The 9,536-nt window shown below is 46.4% G+C and overlaps 1 protein-coding gene across 2 annotated transcripts in view; it reads left to right on the top strand.

The window, feature by feature from the left end:
- The first annotated feature begins 5,318 nt into the window (after window positions 1–5,318).
- RAB6A (RAB6A, member RAS oncogene family) overlaps window positions 5,319–9,536 on the top strand; it is a 101,655-nt gene continuing 97,437 nt past the window's right edge. Inside the window, exon 1 of one of the 2 annotated variants that reach the window (XM_023209458.2) lies at window positions 5,319–5,871. In XM_023209458.2, the coding sequence (XP_023065226.1) occupies window positions 5,802–5,871 (70 nt within the window). In that variant the 5' untranslated portion in view covers window positions 5,319–5,801. The remainder of the gene's footprint in view (window positions 5,872–9,536) is intronic. The other variant, XM_023209459.2, reaches the window with a different exon arrangement.

Below are 9,536 nucleotides of genomic sequence, written 5' to 3'. Positions count from 1 at the left end.
TCCCAGTAACAATAACAAAGAAATACAAAGACACATAAAGGCATTATTAAATACAAAGACATTTATTATGTTACTAAAAAGAAATCCAGAAGAAGGCCAGTTCCAGGGTTGGTACGGTGGCTTTCTGCTTAGCCATCATCAGTGATTGGCTTTTTTCATTAGAATTATATATTAATGTTCAGAAGAGCTATCTTAGCTCTAAATATCATGTCCTTACACAGCCACATCAATGGCAGAAAAAAGGCAGTTTTTTCTTTTTTTTTTTTTTTTTTTTTTTTTTTTGAGACGGAGTCTCGCTCTGTCGCCCAGGCTGGAGTGCAGTGGCCGGATCTCAGCTCACTACAAGCTCCGCCTCCCGGGTTTACACCATTCTCCTGCCTCAGCCTCCCCAGTAGCTGGGACTATAGGCGCCCGCCACCTCGCCCGGCTAGTTTTTTTGTATTTTTTAGTAGAGGCGGGGTTTCACCGTGTTAGCCAGGATGGTCTCGATCTCCTGACCTCGTGATCCGCCTGTCTCGGCCTCCCAAAGTGCTGGGATTACAGGCTTGAGCCACCGCGCCTGGCCAGTTTTTTCTTATTTATTCTTTTTCATCAAGGAAGAAAATATGTCTCTCTATATCTCTTCTTCTCTTAGAATAAAAAAGCCTCTAGCACATTTCCTTCATCTCCCACTGGCTCAGATGGACTCATGTGCCTATACCTTAGCTGAAGGGAGGCTAGAAACACATCTGTCATCTCTAGTATATATGATGGATGTGTGTGTGTTATGTGTGCATTGCTGGATATGCAACCAATAGTGTCTGTCGCTAAGAATAAGATGAAATTGACCAGGCGCAGTGGCTCACGCCTGTAATCTCAGCACTTTGGGAGGCCGAGGCAGGCGGATCACTTGAGGTCAGGAGTGTGAGACCAGCCTGGCCACCATGGTGAAACCCCGTCTCTACTAAAAATACAAAAATTAGCTGGACATGGTGGCACACTTCTGTAATCCCAACTACTCAGCAGGCTGAGGCAGGAGAATCGCTTGAACCCAGGAAGTGGAGGTTGCAGTGAGCCGAGATCGCACCACTGCACTCCAGCCTGGAGAGAGTAAGACTCTGTCTCCAAAAAAAGAAAAAAAAGAAATTTCAGCCGAGCGCAGTGGCTCACGCCTGTAGTCCCAGCACTTTGGGAGAACAAGGTGGGCGGATCATCTGAGGTTGGGAGTTCGAGACTAACCTGACCAACATGGAGAAACCCTATCTCTAGTAAAAATACAAAATTAGCCGGGTGTGATGGCACATGCCTGTAATCCCAGCTACTCAGGAGGCTGAGGTAGGAGAATCGCTTGAACCCGAAAGGTGGAGGTTGCTGTGAGCCGAGATTGCGCCATTGCATTCCAGCCTGGGCAACAAGGGCAAAACTCCGTCTCAAAAAAAAAAAAAAAAATCAGTCTTCCTGCAAGAAGCTTTGTGTCTCTCAGGGCAGAAGATAAGCTATAATTTTATTACAATTTCTGTGTGATAGATTCCCTACATACTCCTGGGCTTCAATTTAGATATCACCTTTAAATTGATAATGAAAGCTGCTTTAGGTACTGTGAATTTGGAGCTGTGAAGCCTGTCCTCTCCCATTGTTCCTAATTTTTAGTTACAAGATCTGTTCTCAGCATATTTTTCATAAGTAATGGTTTAGGAAAGAAGTATCAAATTACATGACATATTTTTGGGTAATGTTCTCTTTCTCCAAAATGCTCTTAACTTTCCTTCTCTGCATGCCCAAATCCCATTCATCCTTTGAAGATAGTGAAAAATAATTCCTCTTTTTTTTTTTTTTTTGAGACGGAGTCTCGCTCTGTCGCCCAGGCTGGAGTGCAGTGGCCGGATCTCAGCTCACTGCAAGCTCCGCCTCCCGGGTTTACGCCATTCTCCTGCCTCAGCCTCCCGAGTAGCTGGGACTATAGGCACCCGCCACCACGCCCGGCTAGTTTTTTGTATTTTTTAGTAGAGACGGGGTTTCACCGTGTTAGCCAGGATGGTCTCGATCTCCTGACCTCGTGATCTGCCCGTCTCGGCCTCCCAAAGTGCTGGGATTATAGGCTTGCACCACCATGCCCGGCCAATAATTCCTCTTTTATTTCATTTTGTCAGCAAACATCTGCTGCATGCTTACTATGTACTAAGCACTCTTCAAGCACTGGGGATACAAGATGACATCTGACCTCATGGAGGTTACAGTCAAGTAGGGAACATTGACAATGAACAACAATTAAGAATAGGGTACAATAGGACAGGCAAAGGTACTTATAGTGTTGGTGGGGATGGGAGCAGATGGGAGTAAGACTTGTGCAATAGACTGAATATTTGTGTCTCCCCAAAATTCATATGTTGAAACCATAGTCCCCAATGTGGGAGGTGATTAGGTCATGAGGGTGGAGTACTCATAAATGGGATTAGTTCCCTTGTAAGAGGGACCCCAGAGAACTTTCTTGCTCTCTTTTTGCCATGTGAGGGTACGGTGAGAAGATGGTTGTCTATGAACCAGGAAGTGGGCCTTCACCAGACGCCGTATCTTCTGGTACCTTGCTCTTGGACTTTCCAGTCTCCGGCTGTAAGAAATAAATGTTTGTTGTTTAAGCCACCCAGTCATGGTATTCTGTTACAGCAGCCTGAATGGACAAAGACAACTTCTTTAAGTGGTAAGCAATTTAAAATTAAAAAAAAAAAAAGACAATTTCTTTAACTGAAGGATGAGTAGGAATTGGGGAAGAGTGGGGAAGGGAGGGGAAGAGTGTTTGCGGTAAAGAGAAGTGAGTGTAGGAAATCATGAAGGTGAAAATGTTGGTGAAAATACTCTTGAAAAGGGCCTAATTCCTCTTTCTCCTGAGTAATTTTTCCATTTGCTATACACTACAGCACTTAATATGCAATGTTTAGGCCATAAAGTCTCTGAAGACAAAACTTACGCAGAGTACTTGGTAAATATGAAGGCAGCTTCAGAGGATAATGAGGCTCTATATGTGTCAATGCAAAATGAAAGCTTAAAACATTAAAACATTTTAGGTAAGAGGTGGACTATACCATGAGGCCCTTCAAAATGACAGGGAATAGTACCACCTGTCTAGGTGACTACAGAGACCAAAGCAGCAGGGAGGACTGATTCATAAAGTTCTGTAGGAAGTACAAAATAATTATAGTTCCAGTCCTCAGATGTTACTTTACAGTCTATTTCAGGAAGCATAATGAAAACTTGGTACCCATCAGAAATAAAATAGCTACTCACTTCTGTTTGCATAATCTTTTTAAAAAGTTTCTTGGTTTAAGCTGCTCTTTGTATGTGCCAGGGTTCTGGGTTAATGGTGGAGAGGACCCTATTAGACCTGACAAACTACTTGTAAAATCAAATGTCCATGCCACAAGCCAGGTTTTTACCATTTTATTTTAGATGCATGTTCTACCCGCACGTGGCTGGGAGAGGAACCAGAAGGGAGTAAATTTTGATAGAGATGGCTTGAGGATATAGCTGTTGTCTTGATAAGCCAGACTAGATGACATTTTAAGAACTCCCTGTAATTTATTCTAGGTCAGCAATTCATCCCTGGGCCTGAGAAGGCACTTTTTCGATCCTGTCGTTTCTACAGCTAAGCAAATAACTCCCCAATAATGAGAAAATGTACATAAATATTTTTGTGAATGATATAAGATACTATACACAAATGTAAGGACTTTTTTTTATTATTAACTTAGAAAGTTTTTTTTTTTTTTTTTTTTAAGACAGGGACTTGTTCTGTCGCCCAGATTTCAGTGCAGTGGTGCCATACTTCAGCCTCCAACTCCTGGACTCAAGCAATTCTTCTGCCTCAGGCTCCTGAGTAGCTGGAACTACAGGGGCACACCACGACATTCGGCTAATTATTTTATTTTTTATAGACCAGGCTTTGTTGCCCAGCCTGGTTTCGAACTCCTGGGCTCAAGCGATTCTACCGCCTCGGCCTCTGAAAGTGCTGGGATTACAGGTGTGAGCCACCGCGCCCAGCCGCTTTATGGATTTTTTTTTTTTTTTTTTGAGACAGAGTCTCGCTCTTGTTGCCCAGGCTGGAGTGCAATGGTGTGACCTTGGCTCACTGCAACCTCCGCCTTCCGGGTTCAAGGATTCTCCTGCCTCAGCCTTCCAAGTAGATGGGATTACAGGCACCCACCACCACACCACGTTAATTTTTTGTATTTTTAGTAGAGATGGGGTTTCATCATGTTGGCCAAGGCTGGTCTGGAACTCTTGACATCAGGTGATCCACCCAACTCAGCCTTCAAAGTGCTGGGATTACTGGCATGAGCCATCACGCCTGGCTTTTTTTTTTTTTTTTGAGATGGATTCTCGCTCTGTCGCCAGGCTGGAGTGCCGTGGTGCGATCTCGACTCACTGCAACCTCTGCCTCCCAGGTTCAAGGTATTCTCCTGCCTCAGCCTCCCGAGTAGCTGGGGCTACCGGCGCGCGCCACCACGCCCAGCTAATTTTTCTATTTTTGGTAGAGACAGGGTTTCACCACGTTGGCCAGGATGTTCTTGATCTCTTGACCTCGTGATCCACTCGCCTCCGCCTCCCAAAGTGCTGGGATTACAGTCGTGGGCCACCGCGCCCGGCCCGCTTTACGGATTTTGCAAGTCATTTCCTCCCTCTAGGCTTCAGTTTCCTCATCTGCAAAATTGGGAGGCCCTGATTCTGACAGTTATACAATTCCTGGGAGCAATGGAAGATAATGTTATTTAGTAAGATGCCGTGAGAGGAATTATGATGAGAGGATGAAGAAGGTGGGGTGGGTGCACGGGTGAAGAACGGATCTGAGGACTGTGAGGCACCGCTGAGGGCTCAGGAAAGAGGCTCCTCTTACAAATTTTAAGGCTATAGGACCACCCACACTTTTTGGGGGATCATATTCCACCTTTGTCCCGGCCCCGCCTCCGCCCCACCCTTCCTTCCCCTCCTCTCCCGTAAGACTGAGAAGTGCCACACTTCGTATGGCCGCCACAGTGGTCCGCTTTCCACTGCTCTAGGGTTGCGCGCGCTCTCACGCTGCCACCTCACTGGCGTGTCTGCACGCCCTCGGCCCCTTCCGATTGGCTCATTATGTAAGTGACGTAAGGGCTCCAGCCTCCCTCTAACTTATCCCTGGCTTGCCCCGCCTCCTCCTGGCTTCTTCTGGCGCGAGTGGAAACCTAACCTGCCCCGTCGCCGCCATGCGGGAGGAGCCAGTAGAGCTGTCCAAACCAGGAAGGCGATGGCGATGGCGATGGCGGTGGCGCGCACGCACGCACGCACGCACGCCAGCGGCCGGCGGGGCCGCAGGCTCGCGCCCGGGCTCGCCCCGCGCAGCGCCAGAGGCTCGCGCACTCAGCAGGTTGGGCTGCGGCGGCGGCGGCAGCTGTGGAAGCTGAGGCGCTGCGCGTGAGAGGTCCCAGATACGTCTGCGGTTCCGGCTCCGCCACCCTCCGCCTCTCTCCCCCAGGTGTCGGAGTCGAGTGCGGAAGGAGGGAACTGCCCTAGCCTAGGGAAGCCAGAGCACACTCCTGGCTCCTGCCGACACCGCCCTCCCCTTCCCAGCCGCGGGCCTCGCTCGGTGCTACGCTACTCTGCCGGGAGGCGGCGGCGGCTGCCAGTCTGTGGAGAGTCCTGCAGCCCTCCAGCCGGACTCCTCCACCGGGCCTTGCAGGGGCCGAGAGAGCTCGGCGCTCGCCCTTCCGCTCGCCTTTTTCGTCAGCCGGCTGGAGCAGCATCGGTCCGGGAGGTCTCTGGGCTGAGGCGGCGGCAGCTCCTCTAGTTCCACCATGTCCGCGGGCGGAGACTTCGGGAATCCGCTGAGGAAATTCAAGCTAGTGTTCCTGGGGGAGCAAAGCGGTGAGTGCGTGGCTCCCCCACTCCTGGCAGCTAGCCGCAGTGTCCCCGCACCGCCCCCGGTGCGGCCCTTCCGTCCGCGGAGGCTCCCAGCCCGCCTAGCGTCCGCGCTTGTTGCCACCGCAGCCCTTCCCGGTGTGCCCCCCCCGGTGCCATTGGCTCTCCGCCTGAATCTGTCGGCCGAGATTTTACCCTGTTCCCCGGGTTCTTCAATCCTTGACTCGCCGTCTCGGTTCCCCGCAGTCCGGCCATCTCCGGTCGATCTGCCCCCGCTCCTCAGCCCTCACCCCGCCCAGCCTCTTGTCCATCTCTTTCTTCCTCCGGTCTCCGTCGTTTCCCCTACCCTGGCTCCCTTTCTTGAGCCCCACCCTTATTCCTTGCTCTTTTCCCAGTTCCTCAGCTCTGTGAGGCCCACTCAGGGAAGCCCCACTCCTGAGAACGGGCCCTCTTCAACCTTGGCCAAGGAGGGTGGGATCTGGGCGTTGTTTTCCCCAGAGGCTTGGCCGTGAGAAGTGCTGATGTCGTCGAAGGTGGGAAGGGGTGGTCGTAGAAAAAATTATTAAATGGTTTTCACCTGGGTGGGAAATGATCGGGCCATAGAGGAAACATCTGAATTGGAGACAACTTGAGCATGGGGTGGTTGGGGGTGAAAGGGGTAGCGTCGGCAGTGGAGATTTTTGCCCCTTAGGTTAGATGGGGCTGTGGCTTGTCGGAAAACCTCGTTTTGTTCTGTTGACTTCCATCACTGACAATTCTTTTGGCAGTGTTGATGATTTTTCAATCTCTGCCAGATGCTATGTCATGATCATTTTACTTGGAATATTTCTCATCTCACCTACCCTTTTTCTCGTTTCAACATGAAGCAGCGTCTGAGTTTCATGGTGGTACAAACGGGAATTACTGGGGAAATGTTAATTATTCATTTCTTGAGTATTTTCCAATGATATATTGAGGATTCATGTGAGAGAAGGCTTGGAATAACAAACATCTTTGTTGTGTCGGATTTCCTTTGGAAAATGGAGTAGAGTAGGAATAGACTCAACTAGTTATCTAAATTAGATTTAAATACCATTTGGGCTAAATAATTCTTTTATGTTTCATATTCCGTACTATCTGATGAGTGAAATTGTTATGTCATTTACCTGGTCAGGTTCTGCTGTCACTGTACTTCTGTATTAGATACAAGATCCTAATTTTGTGATGGTCGTTTCTACGATTACTTCTTGTAGTAATTTCAGTTTTATGCTGTATTATACAAACTTGACACTCGACAATTAAGGGACGATTACCCTCCTTTGTTTTTCTCACACTTTGCATGACCGTCTGTAAAATTCAGACATTGAGAGATTAGTTCTGAGTCATCAGACATTGAGTACCTACTAGGTGTTTTAGGTGAGGTTATAGAAAACATGAATTATTTGTTTTGACTGGAAGGCATATAAGTGATACAAACTCACAGCTTTTATTACTACTTTGAACTATTTATACTAATTTGTATGCCATTGCAGAGGTTAATAACCTTGCAAAATTGCCTCCCGTTAGAACTGGGAAATCATTTTTCTCCTTTCATATGTAGATTATCTTCCCCTCCTCCCTTTTGGGGGTAAGAATACCATCTCCTTGCTTTTTGCTTACATATTTTCCTGAGGTAAGTATAAACTTGTGTCTTTAGGTGAGTAACTTGATAGAACCTATGGAGTTGATCCTGGTCCAGCTTTTATATGTCAATTTCAGGATAGTTCCCAAACATAAAATAAAGCTTATTGATCATTATTGGTAAAAAGGATCCAAAGTGCTTATTGTGCATTCGAAGGATATTATTGCCTTTCTTATGTTTTGATGCACAGCTATTTAGTTTGCATGAAAAAACTCATTCATCTCCCTGTCTAAAAATATTTTAGCATGAATGGAGTGCTTAACTTCCTAAGTATCTTCAGGTTTCCTTTGAATTTCTTGAGTATTTGTATATGTTCTAATTCATAATGGAGAGTTTTATGGCTTCTAATTTCGTACCTTGTTTAAGCCTCTACTACCCTCTCCCCTCCATTACTGAAGCCTGGTTAGATTTTTTTTTAAATAGACTTCATTTTTTAGAACAGTTTTAGACTTGCAGAAAAATCGAAAAGATAGAGCAGAGTTCCCATATATACACACATCTAGTTTCCCCTGTTATTAACATCTTGTATTAGTGTGGCACATTTGTTACAATTAATGAACTAATATTGATATGTTATTATTAACTCAAGTCCATAGTTTATTTAGATTTTTAGTTTTTTGTTGGTTTTTTTTTTTTGAGACACAGTCTCGCTCTATCGCCCAGGCTGGAGTGCAGTGGCCGGATCTTGGCTCACTGCAAGCTCCGCCTCCTGGGTTTACGCCATTCTCCTGCCTCAGCCTCCCCAGTAGCTGGGACTACAGGCGCCTGCCACCTCGCGTGGCTAGTTTTTGCGTATTTTTTAGTAGAGACGGGGTTTCACCGGGTTAGCCAGGATGGTCTCGATCTCCTGACCTCGTGATCCGCCTGTCTCGGCCTCCCAAAGTGCTGGGATTACAGGCTTGAGCCACTGCACCCGCCTAGATTTTTAGTTTTAACCTAACGTCCTTTTTCTGTTTCAGCATTCAATTCAGGATGTCAAATTAATTATCTTTTGAAGTTACTATATTGCCAAGTAATGCCATTCAGTAGCCTTGACCATGAAAGATTGATCTCTGTTTGCATGGTCAGTGTCTATAGTTTTCTTATGCATTAGTAGAGGTCTGTAGACTCCATGTCGTTTTGATGTAACTCTTCATGAATTATTTATTTTTAAGTCTGTTAGAATTCCACAATTCAGCTTTCAAAGACTGTAATCTGTGGCAAGTCTTGTTTTTTCCTTACCTCGCATTTACCACATTTTTAATTATCTTATTTTTTTTGTGTGTGTTTTTATTTCCCACAGAAGAATGCAACTCCCATGAAGATAAAAACTGTTCTCTTTTTTGTTCAGTGTATCCCCATTGCCTAGCATAGAGCCAGGCTCATAGTAGCTGCTCAGACATGTTGGGTGAATGAATGGTGGCTGAATCTAATAGTACCGAAAGCTAGTAGCCTATATTACACTCTTTGACATGGTTCACATTTTTTCCTTATGCAGTTGATGGTTTAACAATAACACTTAAAACTTACATCATTTGATTGTATACAGGAATGTATCAGATACTTAAGTGGATAGAGAAACCAATCATTTAAAGGCCCAAGCATTTCATTCAAAAAATAGGACTGACCTGAATTTTGTACTTTTTTGTTTTTGAGTTGAGCAGAATTAGTCTTCCTTTGTTAAAGTTGTTGTTAAATTATTATTATTATTATTATTATTATTTTATTTATTTTTTTTTTTTGAGGCGGAGTCTCGCTCTGTCGCCCGGACTGGAGTGCAGTGGCCGGATCTCAGCTCACTGCAAGCTCCGCCTCCCGGGTTTACGCCATTCTCCTGCCTCAGCCTCCTCGGGAGTAGCTGGGACTACAGGCACCTGCCACCTCGCCCGGCTAGTTTTTGTATTTTTAGTAGAGACGGGGTTTCACCGTGTTAGCCAGGATGGTCTCGATCTCCTGACCTCGTGATCCGCCCGTCTCGGCCTCCCAAAGTGCTGGGATTACAGGCTTGAGCCACCGCGCCCGGCCTTGTTGT

The sequence above is a fragment of the Piliocolobus tephrosceles genome, chromosome 13 (assembly GCF_002776525.5).
Source record: "Piliocolobus tephrosceles isolate RC106 chromosome 13, ASM277652v3, whole genome shotgun sequence".
Classification (NCBI taxonomy): domain Eukaryota; kingdom Metazoa; phylum Chordata; class Mammalia; order Primates; family Cercopithecidae; genus Piliocolobus; species Piliocolobus tephrosceles.
This window is presented reverse-complemented; position numbering and strand designations above follow the sequence as displayed.